This window comes from Colossoma macropomum, unplaced genomic scaffold (assembly GCF_904425465.1).
Source record: "Colossoma macropomum unplaced genomic scaffold, Colossoma_macropomum, whole genome shotgun sequence".
NCBI lineage: Eukaryota > Metazoa > Chordata > Actinopteri > Characiformes > Serrasalmidae > Colossoma > Colossoma macropomum.
This window is the reverse complement of record NW_023494793.1, coordinates 43,833,900-43,852,153: the sequence shown is the minus strand read 5'-3', so window position 1 is coordinate 43,852,153 and position 18,254 is coordinate 43,833,900. Positions and strand designations below refer to the sequence as shown.

The 18,254-nt window shown below is 41.4% G+C and overlaps 2 protein-coding genes across 2 annotated transcripts; both read left to right on the top strand.

Annotated features, from left to right (window-relative positions):
- Window positions 1-1,273: 1,273 nt before the first annotated feature.
- Window positions 1,274-9,563, top strand: LOC118814117 (neuroblast differentiation-associated protein AHNAK-like; the record flags this gene model as incomplete). The annotated part of the gene is made up of 4 exons (XM_036579778.1): window positions 1,274-1,504; window positions 1,623-1,670; window positions 2,508-2,625; window positions 9,541-9,563. Coding segments are annotated over exons 1-4 (420 nt in total), but the record flags the coding sequence as incomplete, so codon positions are not given.
- Window positions 5,546-13,510, top strand: ugt5e1 (UDP glucuronosyltransferase 5 family, polypeptide E1). Its single transcript, XM_036579633.1, has 2 exons — window positions 5,546-5,625; window positions 11,768-13,510. Exon 2 carries the CDS (start codon window positions 11,771-11,773, stop codon window positions 13,370-13,372), a length of 1,602 nt encoding a protein of 533 aa, XP_036435526.1. The 5' UTR covers window positions 5,546-5,625; window positions 11,768-11,770; the 3' UTR covers window positions 13,373-13,510.
- The last annotated feature ends 4,744 nt before the right edge of the window (window positions 13,511-18,254 follow it).

Here is an 18,254-nt window from a genome sequence, read left to right as displayed (position 1 = left end):
ACACTTCCATCAATATGAGGACCCTATTCACCATGCAAAGAACCTTTTACGCATGCAAAAGCCTTTCTGAGTGTTCACGTTCTACAGAACCATTTTCTTTACTCAAGAACCCTTTTAGAACCATCTTTTTTAAAAGTGTAGAGTGAGATGTTCCAGTCTAAAGAAGGGAGGAGGCACTTTTGGAAAAATACATAATATATTTTTAAAAAATACGTGTCCATTTTGAATCAAGGTGTTGCTGACATCACCAGATATTTTTTTAAATAACAATAACATTTTTCAATTTCAACATCTGATATTTTTTTTGTGTTATGTTCAAATAAAGTGATTTGCACATCATTGCATTCTGGTTTTATTTACATTTAGAACAGCGTCATAACGTTTTTGGAAACGAGGTTGTATACAGAATTAAGATCCAATAAAGAAATCAAGATTTTAATCAGCCAAATAAAATGAAATCAATCAACCTTTATTTGAACTTTATTTAAAGTACAATGAGGGAGACCCTCATTTGCAATGTAGCCGAGCCGATACAGAGATCAGGGATTTAGAGGCTCCTGTAGTGAATTTAGAGGCTCCTGTACTGAATTTAGAGGCTCCTGTAGTGAATTGAGAGGCTCCTGTACTGAATTTAGAGGCTCCTGTAGTGAATTTAGAGGCTCCTGTAGTGAAATTAGAGACTCCTGTAGTGAAATTAGAGACTCCTGTAGTGAAATTAGAGACTCCTGTACTGACTTTAGAGGCTCCTGTAGTGAAATTAGAGACTCCTGTACTGACTTTAGAGGCTCCTGTAGTGAAATTAGAGGCTCCTGTACTGACTTTAGAGGCTCCTGTAGTGAAATTAGAGGCTCCTGTAGTGAAATTAGAGACTCCTGTACTGACTTTAGAGGCTCTTGTAGTGAAATTAGAGACTCCTGTACTGACTTTAGAGGCTCCTGTAGTGAAATTAGAGGCTCCTGTAGTGAAATTAGAGGCTCCTGTAGTGAAATTAGAGACTCCTGTACTGACTTTAGAGGCTCCTGTACTGAATTTAGAGGCTCCTGTAGTGAAATTAGAGACTCCTGTAGTGAATTTAGAGGCTCCTGTACTGAATTTAGAGGCTCCTGTACTGAATTTCGAGGCTCCTGTACTGAATTTAGAGGCTGCTGTACTGAATTTAGTGGCTCCTGTATTGAATTTAGAGGCTCCTGTACTGAATTTAGAGGCTCCTGTGTTGAATTTAGTGGCTCCTGTAGTGAATTGAGAGGCTCCTGTAGTGAATTTAGAGGCTGCTATGCTGAATTTAGAAGCTCCTGTAGTAAATTTAGAGGCTCCTTTACTGAATTTAGAGGCTTCTGTATTGAATTTAGAGGCTGCTATACTGAATTTAGAGGCTCCTGTACTGAATTTAGAGGCTCCTGTACTGAATTTAGAGGCTCCTGTACTGAATTTAGAGGCTCCTGTATTGAATTTAGAGGCTCCTGTATTGAATTTAGAGGCTCCTGTATTGAATTTAGAGGCTCCTGTACTGAATTTAGAGGCTCATGTAGTGAATTAGAGGCTCCTGTACTGAATTTAGAGGCTTCTGTATTGAATTTAGAGGCTCCTATACTGAACTTAGAGGCTCATGTAGTGAATTAGAGGATACTGTAGTGAATTTAGAGGCTCCTGTAGTGAAATTAGAGACTCCTGTACTGAATTTAGAGGCTCCTGAACCCCAGTTCACTGCTGCACTGCAGCTAAAAGCAGATGCAAAGCAGACCCCCGCTCTCTGAACACACACAGCTGAGCACTCATTACCCAGGGTGGTGTACTATTAGTGTTTACTCCCTTCATTAATAAAACATAAATCAAGCTAAAGGAGTGAGTTGGGGGGTGGGGATGAGGATGGGGGTGGGGGGGTTATATGACCTTCAGCTTCATCATAGCACATTATGCATAACGTCTATCTGTGACACATCAGCCGCTCTCGGGCACAGAGTAGCCTACTTTAACTAAGACCTTCTCAATAAACAGCCACACTACGTCCAGTAGCTTGTTTGTTGACACATCTGGAGGCCTACTACGTGCCGGCCATGCGAATACTGCTCTGCTCTGTTCTCTTGCATTTCAATGCACCTGCTGCACATCTGCTTCTGCCCCCTGCTGGAGAACACACACACATGCGCATGACGTGCACTGCTTTTGTTTAGGTGACAACATTTCAGGGGATTCCAATGACTTTACAAGAGTTCTGCGTAAATTAAGTGGTTAAGATGTAAACAAAGTCATTCAGAGTGGTTTGGTGTGAAACGCTCTGTTCGACAGAAAGCTGAGTGGCCCTATATGCTGCCTTAATCGTGTTCCTTTCCAACTCACAGTTTTTCTGAAAAATAGACAAAAAGCACAGATAAAATTCAGATAAAATTTAAAGGCTCCTGTACTGAATTTAGACTTCTGTAGTGAATTAACTGTACTGACTTTAGAGGCTCTTGTACTGAATTTAGAGGCTCCTGTAGTGAATTTAGACTCCTGTATTGAATTTAGAGGCTCCTGTACTGAATTTAGAGGCTCCTGTATTGAACTTAGAGGCTCCTGTACTGAATTTAGAGGCTCCTGTACTGAATTTAGAGGCTCCTGTATTGAATTTAGAGGCTCCTGTACTGAATTTAGACTCCTGTATTGAATTTAGAGGCTCTTTTGGTGAATTTAGAGGCTCCTCTACTGAATTTCGAGGCTCCTGTAGTGAATTTAGAGGCTCCCGTACTGAATTTAGACTCCTGTACTGAATTTATAGGCTCCTGTATTGAATTTAGAGGCTCTTTTGTGAATTTAGAGGCTCCTGTAGTGAACTTAGAGGCTCCCATACTGAATTTAGAGGCTCCTGTACTGAATTTAGAGGCTCCCGTACTGAATTTAGACTCCTGTACTGAATTTAGAGGCTCCTGTACTGAATACTAAAGAACACTTGATAAGGACCATGTTTTTTTAGAGTGTGCTTAGAGTTTAGACGAATGTTAGGTGGCCTTCTCTAACATGCTAATAACATTAGCTTCCACAGCAGTAATTCTGAACACAGTAATTTACACACGATTATACCAGAAGAGTTTCCATTCTGGTGAGCCCAGTAATCACACAGCAGTGCTTGGTGAACTATATTCTCACCTGCGAGATGAAAAAGTATTAATTTATGAGTTGCTGCTTCTGGCTTTGATGGAAAGAAGCTGCAACTGCAGCTCCAGCAGAGCCGCGTTTCTGCTGCCCTCTACAGGCGGCGCTGCGGCGGTGCAGCCAGAGCGGCGCTGAGCCTGCAGGGAGAAACAGCAGCACAGTAATAATAAAGCGCGCATTCGACCTTATTCGGTTCATATAGAGCTGATTTCAGCCTTTTATTGAGGAAAAGGGCGCTTTATTTCAGCACTGATGGAGACGCGCCCCCTCCCCCTCCCCTCCTCCCCCCGCCTCCGCAGTTACATAAATCAGTTACATAAATAAAGAAAAACTTTAGCTGCCATTCGATAATAAACCCACCGAGCGGAAGTGGCGAGATTTAATCTGTCAGTCTGTCTGCGTCACTCAGCGGCGGCGGAACCGACCGGCTTCAAAAGATGCGTCAGCAAAAAAAAGACAACATGAGTTTTTCAACATCAGGGCTGTGATGGAGGACGAGGCGCGTGCGTTTACATTTACATTTACATTGCCAGCGTTTCCAGACGCGCTTATCCAGAGCGACTGACTGAAAGTGCTTTGTCTATCTAGAGAAAGTATCTTTGCTATTACAAATACGTTAGAAGGTCCTGAGCTCAGATACTGATAGAAACAAACGCCCATGTTGATCCAGAGAAAACAGAGTTAAACACAGCGCAGTGCAGCACATTACAATAAACACTTAACTCAGTGCGCACGATCTTAGCAACCTCATCATCCCTTACTGTACTGATACACTCAATACCCATAAATAATATACTCAATACTCATAAATGATATACATACTCATAAATAATATACTCAGTACTCATAAATGATATACATACCCATAAATAATATACTCAATACTCATAAATGATATACATACCCATAAATAATATACTCAATACCCATAAATGATATATAATACTCATAAATAATATACTCAGTACTCATAAATGATATACATACCCATAAATAATATACTCAATACTCATAAATGATATATAATACTCATAAATAATATACTCAGTACTCATAAATGATATACATACCCATAAATAATATACTTAATATTCATAAATGATATACATACCCATAAATAATATACTCAATATTCAGAAATGATATACTCAATACTTCTAAATAATATACTCAATATTCAGAAATGATATACTCAGTACTCAAAACTGATATACTTAATACTCCTAAATAATATACTCAAAAATAATATACTAAATACTCATAAATAATATACAGTACTCAAAAATGATATACTCAATACTTATAAATATACTTAATACTCATAAATGCTATACTCAATACTCATAAATGATATACTTAATACGCATAAATGCTATACTCAATATTCATAAATGATATACTTAATACTCATAAATGATACACTCAATACTCATAAATGATACTCAAAACTCATAAATAATATACTCAATACCCATGAACAATATCCCACCTAATTATATTCTCTTATATACTGGTACGTTACACGTAGACACCTTTCAAGTTAACTGCTCTTCACAGACCGTCACGCCGGCCTTGATACTGAACCGTCATAACCATCAGCTCACTGTGTTTGATATCTGAATAATAAAGAACAATCTGACGGGGCCCCTCTTGTGGCTTGGGGCCCCCTTGTGGCTCGGGGCCCCCTTGTGGCTCGGAGCCCCTGAACAAAAAGTAAACACAGAAAAGGTTATGAAGTGTTTACTGTCAGACGGCAAAACTGCACACAAGCTTTAATTAGTTCGTATTAGAAACTGAGGGCAAACTTGACCGATCTGGAATGTAGTGATCCTAATCCTCCAACGTAATCTCTCTCTCTCCCCCTCTCCCTCTCTCTCCACCCCTCTCTCTCTCTCTCTCTCTACCCCTCTCTCTCTCTACCCCCTCTCTCTCTCTCTCTACCCCTCTCTCTCTCTACCCCTCTCTCTCTCTACCCCCTCTCTCTCTCTCTCTCTACCCCTCTCTCTCTCTACCCCTCTCTCTCTCTCTACCCCTCTCTCTCTCTCCCTCTCTCTCTTTCTCTTATTTCTCTCTTTCTCTCTCCCTATGCCTCTATTTCTCTCCCTCTCTTTTTCTTATTTCTTTCTCCCTCTCTCTCCCCATGCCTCTCTCTATTTCTCTCTCTCCCTCTCTCTTTTTCTCTTATTTCTCTCACTTTATTTCTCTCTCCCTCTCTCCCCCCATGCCTCTCTCTATTGTCTCTCTCCACTTCTCTCCCTCTCTCACCCTCCCCCATTCTCCTTTGCTCCCTGCCCCTCTCCCCACCACCCTCCCCTCCATCTCTCTGATCAGTCCCCCTGTTTCTCAGCCAGTGTAGTTACAAAGTAAGAGGAAAAAAAAGGGTCAAAGTTCACTTTTCACTCTTTTCTCTGTCGGTCAGTGAGTCTTTCTCTTTTTGTCAGAGGAGTTTCTCCTGCTCCATACAGCACTCCAGTCCAGGACATCTTCACTCAGCAGGTACGTTTCTGACCAACACTTACAATTCTGGATAAAGACTGTAGCCCAGTTAAAGGGGAATTCCACCAAATTTTCAAATTTCTCCATAACTCAGTGTGTGAGATGTAATCAGAGTGATTCAGAGTGGTTTGGTGTGAAATGGTTCAGATGTCTTTACAGTGGTGGTGATAGGAACCAGGGGTCGCCATGACTACAACACAAATATAGACATTTTATTTACTATCCAGAACCACCAGTGAACCTACACGAGTCTTCTGAGTTTATATGGAATGTTGATGATGGAAAATAGTGGAAAATCTGAAATAATACGTTTTCTTTGGGGACTATTTTGCCTCACAGCGCCCTGCATATTATATATCCCTCCCTCATGAATGGAGTTTAAGTTCTCTAAACTATCATAAAACAGTGTCTCAGTCATCAGGCAGTGAATTCATAACCATTTCATGTAGTAACTTTCTGTGAGGGAGCTTTTAGAGGTGGACGTCTGGTTCCTATCACCACCACTGTGAACAATTCTGACTCGGTAAGTTTCCCTAGAACGTTTCACACCAAACCACTCAACTCTGCTTACATCATAACCATTTAATCTGCAGAAATTTAAAAGAAAAAAATGGGTGGAATTTCCCTTCTGCTTTAATATAGGCTTCAAGTGACAGTTCAGCCAAATATTACGTTTACAATACTTCAAATGTAGACAATCAGCCAAGACATATCTAAAGTTTTCTTCTTTAGCTTTAGCACTGGACCTACAAAGCTAATGTAGCTAACTTATAATGGAAGCTTATAGCCCACCAATTAGCATGGTGCTAACTGCATACCTTCACCATGTGGAGGTGTTCAGTATCTCTAATAGTCATGATTATGTGGTTTCTGACACTGTGTGACTCACTATTGTCTATAAACATGGACTAAAGTACATTAGCATAGATAAAAACAGTGATAGTCTGAATTTTATCTGTACGTTTGTCCATTTTTGGCAGATAACAATATGTGTCTCGCTTTAAAGGTACAGAAATACTGTGAGTTCACAGCTCACCAGTCCAGTGATTACACTGTCTGATATATAATTATTAAAATATAAGATATGGGGCTAAAAAACAGTGGGCGACTGATATGATTTCATCATCTCCTGAGTGAACGAGTGAGAAAACAATGACATTGACCTTCTTAACCTTTATATAACTGAGCAAACTTACATGAACTCTGGATACTCTGTGGCCTACAGGGAGCGTTTTACTGAATTAGGTCAAACTGCATCCCACAGTAAAAAAAAACAAGACTATTTAAAAACAATGAAGTATTCAGACCTTACATACTTACAAGGATTATGTTCTGATCTATTTAAACTCAAGGCATGAACAGAGACAGTAATAAGCTAAATATACACCGATCAGACATAACATTCTGACCACCCCCTCGTTTCTACGCTCATTGTCCATTTTATCAGCTCCACTTACTATATAGGTGCACTTTGTAGTTCTGCAGTTACAGACTGTAGTCCATCTGTTTCTCTGATACTTTGTTAGCCCCCTTTTACCCTGTTCTTCAGTGGTCAGGACCCCCATGGACCCTCACAGAGCAGGTACTATTTGGGTGGTGGATCATTCCCAGCACTGCAGTAACAGTGACGTGGTGGTGGTGTGTTAGTGTGTGTTGTGCTGGTACGAGTGGATCAGACACAGCAGTGCTGCTGGAGTTTTTAAACACCTCAGTGTCACTGCTGGACCGAGAATCGTCCACCAACCAAAAATATCCAGCCAACAGCGTCCTGTGGGCAGCGTCCTGTGACCACTGATGAAGGACTAGAGGATGACCAACACAAACTGTGCAGCAGCAGATGAGCTATCGTCTCTGACTTTACATCTACAAGGTGGACCGACAAGGTAGGAGTGTCTAATAGAGTGGACAGTGAGTGGATGATACCAGCACAACACACACTAACACACCACCACCATGTCAGTGTTACTGCAGTGCTGAGAATGACCCACCACCCAAATAGTGCCTGCTCTGTGAGGGTCCATGGGGGTCCTGACCACTGAAGAACAGGGTAAAAGGGGGCTAACAAAGTATCAGAGAAACAGATGGACTACAGTCTGTAACTGTAGAACTACAAAGTGCACCTATATAGTGGAGCTGATAAAATGGACAATGAGCGTAGAAACAAGGAGGTGGTCAGAATGTTATGCCTGATCGGTGTAAATAAAATCATCATTTACAGGGTGTTTTATTGTCTGTCCCAAACCAAAACACATAAATTTACACTTCTGAAAATAAAACTTAATTTTCTTTTTTTGTTGTTGCTGGCTGTTTGTTTTTTAATGTTTTTTTTTATTATTTCTTTTAAAGTGATGTTTAAAGATTTAGATGTATCAAGAGTTTAATTTGCTGTCCCATGTTTTAGTCTATAGGCAGAGCCTTATTTTAGCCACTTTTAGAAGTGAGGCTGCATCCCTGTCCCCTCATGGCCACATGGTGAGCAGTTGGATCTCATTGTTTTGAAGTAAATGTGTCCCAAAGTCTGAAAATCAGTGTGGAACATTAAGAATCATCATATTTTCTGCAGTTCAGCACTTTTTAGTGTTTTAATGTAAAATATGATGATTTTCTGTGTGAACAGCTGTTCAAAGCTGTGTTTGCTGATCTGTACTCAGTAGCTGTAATGCCAACCAATCAGAGCACAGTAGCAGTAATGCTTCCCTTCATTGTTATGGTATCTGGAATAATTGAATATTTTGTATGAAAGTATAAGTATTTTTTCAGAACTGGTTTGATAGACAGATTCTCCTAGTACGTCAGATTTTAACCCCAAACCCTCAAAGTTACTTTACAGTGAATTTATTTCTCATTTTAATTTTCCTGCTACAGCCAAAAAGAGGTGCTTCCTACACAACGTTCTTCAGTTTTAGACAGTCCTTGTGTGGAAATCTGTTTCACTCTTTTGAGAAGAATAACAGAGAAAGTCTTTTCCAAAATAAAGAAAACTGGAGTATCTGGATAGTTTCCTTGGGAGAAAGTTTGGATTTTACCCCATAAATATTTCATTACTAATAAATTAAGGGGACTTCAGAACTAATCCTGCAGGACTTTACGTGGCCAAATTTAAGGATGATGTGAACAGTTTCTTTTATGCACCACAGCCAGAAACTGTGCCTCGTCTTTTCTAGTTTGATTACTTTACATTATAAACTATTTTAGCTGGGTTTCATGTACATAAATCTAAGTTTGCTAACAAAACACTGAAGAATATAGTAAAACCATAAAGCCAGGCTGTTGCTATGCTATCCCAGGTGGTTGTTAAGGTGTTGCTAGGCTGTTCTTAAGCTATCCTAGGTGCTGGTTAAGGTGTTGCTAGGCTGTTGCTATGCTATCCCAGGTGGTTGTTAAGCTGTTGCTATGCTATCCCAGGTGGTTGTTAAGCTGTTGCTAGGCTGTTCTTAAGCTATCCCAGGTGGTTGTTAAGGTGTTGATAGGCTATTGTTATGCGATCTCAGGTGGTTGTAAGGGTGTTGCTAGGCTGTTCTTAAGCTATCCCAGGTGGTTGTTAAGGTGTTGATAGGCTATTGTTATGCTATCCCAGGTGGTTGTTAAGGTGTTGCTAGGCTGTTCTTAAGCTATCCTAGGTGCTGGTTAAGGTGTTGCTAGGCTGTTGCTATGCTATCCCAGGTGGTTGTTAAGGTGTTGCTAGGCTGTTCTTAAGCTATCCTAGGTGCTTGTTAAGGTGTTGCTAGGCTGTTGCTATGCTATCCCCAGGTGGTCGTTGAGTTTTGGTGTAGGCCATTGCTATTGTGCTATCCCAGTGGTTATTTTTGCTAAGGTGTTGCTAGGCCATTGCTGTGGTATCCCAGGCAGTCGCTAAGGTGATGAAAGAAAGAAAGCTGTCTCTGTTCCCCACTCCGCACGATCCAAAACAAATACAAAAAAAAAAAAAAAAAAAAAAAAAAAAAAAAAAAAAAAAAAAAATACTTCATATAAACAATACAAAAATGTTAAAACCAATTTAGTCCACACAAAACTGTCTATATATGGAAACTAAGCTGCAAAAACTGTTGAATTCATTGTTTTTGTGATGTCACAGACAACGATATTTACATATATGCTCCTATTCAGCTTAGCCCCACCCATTCACACCGAAGTTATAAGGAGTGTTTAGCCTGGACTGTTTTTTTGAATGAGATACAATACAGGACTGCCAATCAGAACAGAGCTTATTTAAATGTACCATCAGTCTATATCAAGCAGCCTGTTTAATTCTAAGGGATAAAGAGGGGTTTGAAAATGGTCACATAAACATGAATCACAACTGTTTTTGTTGAAAAAACACAAAAAATACAAGAAAATGTAGGACGTGGGCTCTTTAGAGTGTGAGAATTATCCCTGCGGCCCCAGTACTACCAGCAGCACATGAGCTTAGCTAATCAGATTTGCTCTCATCTATTGAAACTTAGTCTTACATAAACAAGAACTGCTCTAGTTTTAACAGTACAACCAAATTATCCTCCACTTTTTATAGGAACCAGCAGATTAAAAAATAATGAGGGCAAGATTTTCTTGCACAGGTGAATTAGGGTCATACAGGGGCTAATCTGAGGGGAGTGACTGGGGATGTGTGCTCAATAACAATACTGCCCCCCTCAATATGACTCCTCACTCCTGAATAACTGTGTTTAATGGCTCTTTTCATAAATGATTTAATTAATGAAAAAAGCACATTCATTTGGAAGTCATAATGGATCCTATAAACAACGAAAGTTATAACTTTTAATAATAACAGCAGCGATGAGTAACGTTTGTTTATTTGATGGTTGTTAATGGTGCCTTTAGAGGGCGGCGCTGAGCGACGTTTGTTTATTTGATGGTTGTTAATGGTGCCTTTAGAGGGCGGCGCTGAGCGACGTTTGTTTGTTTGATGTTCGTTAATGGCGCCTTTAGAGGGCGGCGCTGAGCGACGTTTGTATATTTGATGTTCGTTAATGACGCCTTTAGAGGGCGGCGCTGAGCGACGTTTGTATATTTGATGTTCGTTAATGACACCTTTAGAGGGCGGCGCTGAGCGACGTTTGTTTATTTGATGGTCATTAATGATGTCTTTAGAGGGCGGCGCTGAGCGACGTTTGTATATTTGATGTTTGTTAATGACGCCTTTAGAGGGCGGCGCTGAGCGACGTTTGTATATTTGATGGTCATTAATGATGCCTTTAGAGGGCGGCGCTGAGCGACGTTTGTTTATTTGATGGTTGTTGATGACGCCTTTAGAGGGCGGCGCTGAGCGACGTTTGTATATTTGATGTTCGTTAATGGCGCCTTTAGAGGGCGGCGCTGAGCGACGTTTGTTTATTTGATGGTTGTTGATGACGCCTTTAGAGGGCGGCGCTGAGCGACGTTTGTATATTTGATGTTCGTTAATGGCGCCTTTAGAGGGCGGCGCTGAGCGACGTTTGTTTATTTGATGGTCATTAATGACGCCTTTAGAGGGCGGCGCTGAGCGACGTTTGTATATTTGATGTTCGTTAATGGCGCCTTTAGAGGGCGGCGCTGAGCGACGTTTGTTTATTTGAGCTTAAACTGTTTGTGTTTGCCAACACTTGCAGTTCAACCTAACATTATTGGGAAACTGTGAGACTTACAGAAGCACAATTTAGCGAATTCTTTCCTCTTCCAGGTGAGAAAAACGTCATCAAGCACTTTTGCATCACCACCGAAAGCACCAGAACGTAAACTATTGTCATATTCATACGTACTGATTGCTAGTTTTTGTCGAATTGTAAAGAATTCCTTTTTGGGGGGCACGAGGAGGAAATGCCCCCTCAGTTTTGCATTCTTATCTTGTCTTGCAAGGTAACCCTTCAAGCTGCAACCCCCCAATGGATTTCCTAGTTTAGCCGTTCTCAATTCAATTTCTGTAGATATACGGAAAACTTTTAGTCCAAACCTGATTATTCTTGCCTGATTTACAACATTCCAACAAGCAAATAGACCTAAGTTTGAGCAAATGTTACGAAGGTTAGACTGTAAACTAGATATCTCCTGTATCGCAAGCCGTGCATTTGGTGCAGTTGTGCTCCCTCAGTAATTTATTTTTAAGCCTTTGTCTAATTGCTCCAGTCATTGGGCCTGTTTGAATAATCTTGTTTTCCATTTTCAGACGATGCTCTTCAGATGTCCTGTGCTCCTGCTCTTAGCTGCCCTCATGTGGACCCAAGTTCCTCTCAGCAGCACAGGCAGGATCCTGGTGTACCCAGTGGACGGCAGCCACTGGCTTAACATGAATATTGTGCTGAAGGAGCTCCACCAACGAGGTCACGAGCTGACTGTGGTCCGTTCTTCTACCAGTTGGTATATCCCTGAGAAAACTGCTCACTACACTTCCCTCACCGTACCGACCACCCACGCTAGCCACCTGGAGAACCCAGAGTTCATGGCGTCCTTCCTGAAGAGGAACATTGACATACGAAGAGGCGAAGGCTCCATTCTGTCCTTCATCGCTCTCCAGCAAGAGACCATTAATCTGTTGGAGGAAGCTCACAGGGCAAGTGCTGAAATGGTGAGGACCATCTTGGAGGACAAAAGACTTGTGAAGAAACTCAGAGACACCAACTACGAATTGCTTCTGACCGATCCTGGCTTCGGAGGTGGGGTCGTGTTGGGCGCATACTTGGGTCTACCAATCGCGTTGAACGTCCGTTGGATAACGAACGGAGAGGGGCACTTTGCAATCGCACCATCCCCACTTTCTTACATCCCAACGATTGGATCCGAAGTCACTGACAAAATGACCTTCAAGAACAGACTCAAGAACCTCTTACACTACGGGATCGGTCAGTACATTGACCACATCACCACCAGGCCACTTTACCAGGGTGTGATCAGCGAGTTTATAGGTCCAGATGACAGTATCTACTCCCTCATCCAGGGGGCTGACCTGTGGCTCATGCGAGTCGACTTTGTGTTCGAGTTCCCTCGTCCTACGATGCCAAACGTGGTCTACATGGGAGGGTTCCAGTGCAAGCCTTCCAAGCCTTTGCCTGCTGACCTGGAGGAGTTTGTGCAGAGTTCAGGGGAACATGGCGTGGTGGTCATGTCTCTTGGCACACTTCTTGGAAGCCTTGGACCAGAGATATCCGAAATTATTGCTTCTGCTTTCGCTCGATTACCGCAGAAGGTAGTGTGGAGAAACCTGGGGCCAAAGCCATCCACGGCTGGCAACAACACGCTAATATTAGAATGGCTACCCCAGAACGACCTTCTGGGTCATCCAAAAACCAAAGCTTTCATCACACACGGGGGCACCAATGGTATCTACGAGGCCATCTACCATGGCGTCCCAGTCCTAGGGATACCACTAATCTTTGACCAGTTTGACAACATGGTACGTCTGCAGGCCAGAGGAGTTGCTGAAGTGTTGGAGGTTACAGCCTTGGACGTGGAGACCCTAACACAAGCCCTGAAGGACATCTTGGACGAGAAGAAACCCTACAGGGAGAACATGCGTAGGATGTCACAGCTGCATCATGATACGCCACTCAAACCAATGGACACTGCCATCTTCTGGTTGGAGTACGTCATGAGGCATAAAGGTGCAGCACACTTGCGTACCGAGTCCTACAAGTTACCCTGGTACAAGTACCACAATGTGGACGTGTTGGCTTTGCTGCTGGGGGTTGTTATGGTCTTGGGTCTGCTCTTTAGCATGACCTGCAGGGTTCTGATCAGTCTCCTGAAAAGAAAGGTGAAAGTCAAACAGCAATAATAAGGAACATCTCATGATTATAATTACAGGACATCATGTTGTCATTACAGTGTTATGACACACCTTTCATCATTTCCATGACGATAAGGCTGGGACTAGATGATATTTCTCTCGACTGTGGATTATTTTGATTGTAATGCAAACAGAAAATTACGGTGTTATGATACACGTTCATAGCTTCTGTTATGCTGTGACTAGTAGGCATTTACACCGATCAGGCATAACATTATGACCACCTCCTTGTTTCTACGCTCATTGTCCATTTTATCAGCTCCACTTACTATATAGGTGCACTTTGTAGTTCTACAGTTACAGACTGTAGTCCATCTGTTTCTCTGATACTTTGTTAGCCCCCTTTTACCCTGTTCTTCAGTGGTCAGGACCCCCATGGACCCTCACAGAGCAGATACTATTTGGGTGGTGGATCATTCTCAGCACTGCAGTAACACTGACGTGGTGGTGTGTTAGTGTGTGTTGTGCTGGTACGAGTGGATCAGACACAGCAGTGCTGCTGGAGTTTTTAAACACCTCAGTCTCACTGCTGGACTGAGAATAGTCCACCAACCAAACATATCCAGCCAACAGCGTCCTGTGGGCAGCGTCCTGTGACCACTGATGAAGGACTAGAGGATGACCAACACAAACTGTGCAGCAGCAGATGAGCTATTGTCTCTGACAAGGTAGGAGTGTCTAATAGAGTGGACAGTGAGTGGACACGTGTTTAAAAACTCCAGCAGCACTGCTGTGTCTGATCCACTCACACCAGCACAACACACACTAACACACCACCACCACGTCAGTGTTACTGCAGTGCTGAGAATGACCCACCACCCAAATAGTACCTGCTCTGTGAGGGTCCATGGGGGTCCTGACCACTGAAGAACAGGGTAAAAGGGGGCTAACAAAGTATCAGAGAAACAGATGGACTACAGTCTGTAACTGTAGAACTACAAAGTGCACCTATATAGTAAGTGGAGCTGATAAAATGGACAATGAGTGTAGAAACAAGGAGGTGGTCAGAATGTTATGCCTGATCGGTGTATTTCTACTGTGGAATATACTATTCTAAAACATAGCTATACTTAAGATGCACTGACATGGGAATTTTGGGCTGATATTGGGCCTCATTCACCAACATCTTCCTAAGTTTGTTCTTAAATGTGTTCTTGATAAAGATCCTAAGAAAAAGTCTGCATCAGATTCATGACGTGTTCTTAAAGCTCAGAACTGTTCTCACCTCTGTGCTCTTGAGTGTGTGTGGATTCTGTTCTTACCTAAGAACAAATCCCACATAAGAAAACATTGCTGAATTAATTGAAGAAATTTCTTCTTAAGAACGGTTGGTGAATGAAGCCCACTGTTAAAATTAGAAAGTGGGACCAGCTTTAATACGATAAATATGATTGTTTGCCTTAATGCAACACAGATCAGATGTTTTCAGAATCAGGTGGATGCAAAAATCTTTCCAAATCAGATCTGAGCCACTTTCAGACGTGGTTCTAGATCAGATACATATCCAGTATGGGTCATGTGATCTTAAAGAGAATGGTCAGGCTGTAATTCATGAGTTTTTTTCCAGGACAAATGTACTGGTAGTTTCAGGAAGAAGGTTCATTCACAATTAAGACACGACACGAGTGAACCATTAAGACTCAAAGGTCGGATCTGAACAAAAATCAGAGGCACGTAACACAAACGCAGCCTAAATCCACCTGAATCACCATTAAAGGCAAATATGTTTATTTGTAGAGGATTACAACTGCATTAAAGTGAATAAACTGCATATATTTTAGTGCAGCAGCCCAGCTGTATACAAATTCAAGTCAAAGTTGTTTTGAAACATCGGTCAAATCTGATCACTAACTTTTATAACAAATATCTGATAGCAGTGATTCCGATATGATCGTGCATCCCCAAATTCTACCTTAATTTATTCTTTTCCAAGCTATACTAGGAGGAAAAAAACCCTCGTAGTTCACTTTATTAAATTATTTGTTTTATTGATTTGTACACTGAATTCATCAGCCAGCTATTATGCATGTAAATGTATCACTTAACACAATCGCTGCCATGGTGAACAAAATAAACTGATCCATAAATCAAATTGTCATAACGCAACACTTTGCAGATGCTGCTTTATTTTTCCTATGTTTTCGGAATGGTGTATACAACTGACTAGGCTTACAGGAGGTGAGATACTCGAGTACAAAACAAAGTGCTCCGTCTTCATCCGCTCGGCTGAGTTGAGAACGCCATCTCTTAAACGGAAAAAAAGCGCTCTCAACACTTTCTCTACGAAAACCAAAGTAGAAAAAAGGTTAGAAACTTTTTAGAATAAGATTTTAAGTCTACCGAACACAGCTCGTTTTTTTCCACTGTGATGTTTGCGGGGGAGTCATACACATGCAGGTTTTATGGACAAACACTCAGAACACAACCAACAGAACGTAGAACCTATATAATAGATACCAATTTTGTAACTCTGTTTAATTCCATTAGGAAAACCTTACAAGAAAATCTTTTTTTTTCCTGCTTTCATAATGATGACAGCAGCAGCCTACTGACCCACAGCTGACCGAATATCTGCGCCAGTATTAAGCCGTTTCACAACCATTTTCATGGGTAAACTGGAGGGAGAGAGAGAGAGAGCACAGGTAAAGAGAAAAGGAGAGAAGAGAGAGAGTAGCTTTGGTATTTTCGAGCTATTTTTCCCCAAAGTGTTCTAAAGTGAGTCACATTATAAACCCTCGAGTTTCTCAAGGTGTGTTTTGCTGCGCCGGGTCAGGTTAGCAGGTTCGGTGATCAATGTCCCTTTACTTGAGTTAAAGACGAGTTTTTTCCAGCTTTAAAACAGAAGCTATTTTAAATTAAGGAAAACATACAAAGTTGAGTCTCGAGGTTTAAAAATACAACAAATGTTCTTAAATACGGGTCATCAAACCCTCAAAAGAAAGAGCACCGCAGCAAGGCCGAAAGGGGACGAGGGGCCGAACCCGGACACTAAATACGCAAACATCCAAAAGCTTCACATGGACCAGCAGGCAATCCTACATCCAGCAGACCAGGTTTCTGATAATTCAGCTAATTAATTAATAATGTTTTTGCAAATCTTCAGGCAGTAACTCTTGCTGGATGCTGTCAGTTTTCTGGGTGGGATTTCCTTCACAACTAGTGACACATAATCTGACCCACTGCTTTAGACAGAGCAGCTAACCAATTTAGCACTGGTCCAAAATCATATTACACTGACCTTCACATCCACATTCTCCAAAATGGTCTTAGATTTATTAGGACATCTGGCATCTCCAAGGCTCCGCCCACAAATGTGTTCTTTCGTAGCTTCTGTTCTGAGGTCAGTCTCGCAGGGACCGATGTGATCATAACGAGGATACAGTCTGGGGACCACCTGTTCAACTTTTGGTGTTGGACTGTGGCCAAATCTGATACCAACACACCCTGAAATTCCTCTATTTCGGCTCTTTTCGCCACCAGAATACAATTACGCAACCCAAACAAGCTCGCTGGCAAACCGTTATTGTGCCCTACAATGAGGCAAAAAAAATGGTCTCTTTTCAAGTGAAATGATCTTAAATCTAGTCGATATATCTAATATTTCCCATTTTGAGATGGTTGTGCTCTTATTATGAGATTAACCAGATAATTTCCAGAATTTTTTACTTGTTTTAGGTCATTTTATTTAGTAAATTTATCTCACTATACTGGCAGATCATTTTGCTGGTTTCAAGCTCATTTCTTACAACAAGCAACATTATCTGCCAACATAGTGAGATAATTTTACTTAATAAAATCATTTAAAACAAGTAAAAAATAGGAATAGAAATAAGTTAAATAATCTTAAATTAAGCTTACAACAATCTCAACAGGAGAAATATTAGATTTACTGAACATATTTGAGATCATTTTACTTAACAAGAGACCATTTTTTGCAGTTCCCCCTCACATTAAGCCCAAAATTTCTCATGGTTGTCCCCAGACGTTCCAGACTGAGCTCTTGCATTTCCAAGCAGAGGATATATGTTTAAACATAGAAACGGAAATCGCGAATGCAGGGAGTTGGAATTTGGCACCTGCCGTTTTTCCACCGAGCACAACTTGTGCGGTGCAGTTACAAATTCACAATCACGCATTTTGGAGTCGTTTCCACTGGTACCGCATCAGAGACCCCATGCTGAATATGGTAACCCTTCCTACTGGGATACCAAGTGTAGTGAAATGGAACGTGTGGGTGGAGCTGGTAATGGTGCACAGCATTGACTGGTCTAATGCAACATCACACAGTGTCAGTAGTTACTGTTATTTTAATAATAATAATAATAATGATAATAATAATAATAAAAGAACAGTAGCCAGAATCGTCTGTGACACAGCAGAAGGTTAATCAGAAGCTGAAGCTCCTCCATGTTGGCTGCTGGTGTTTATGTTTACTGTTAATGGTAGATTTGTGTGAGAAAGCATTAGCACAAGCTAAAGACCCTCCACCGACATTTAAACGGATCCAGGTACTCGAACAAGTCTGCCCCCCCATAACGAAGACCTGGATGCAGTTTGAGTGGGTAGAGAGAAGTTCTGAGCATGAATTTTCAGAAAAGATTTGGGTGACTACTGACTTCCAGTGTTTGTTAGCCACATTAGCCTCCAGTACTGAATTTGGACGGCATGCCTTGGCTGATCGACGACATCTGGGGGGAGTGGAACATCAAACCATCTCATTTTGTTTGTATGTGAAAGGTCACGTTTTTAGGGGTGTCATGTAACCAATCAAACGTTAGCATAGTAGCGAACTCACTGTCGCCTCCTTCCTGCCTAGATTAGCTATTTCAGCAGCATTTTAGACTCAATATTATGTAAACAAAGTGCGCTG

What these genes read in the sequence shown, in the direction of transcription:
- ugt5e1 (XM_036579633.1), top strand. Translation starts at nt 11,771, where the DNA reads ATGCTCTTCAGATGTCCTGTGCTCCTGCTCTTAGCTGCCCTCATGTGG.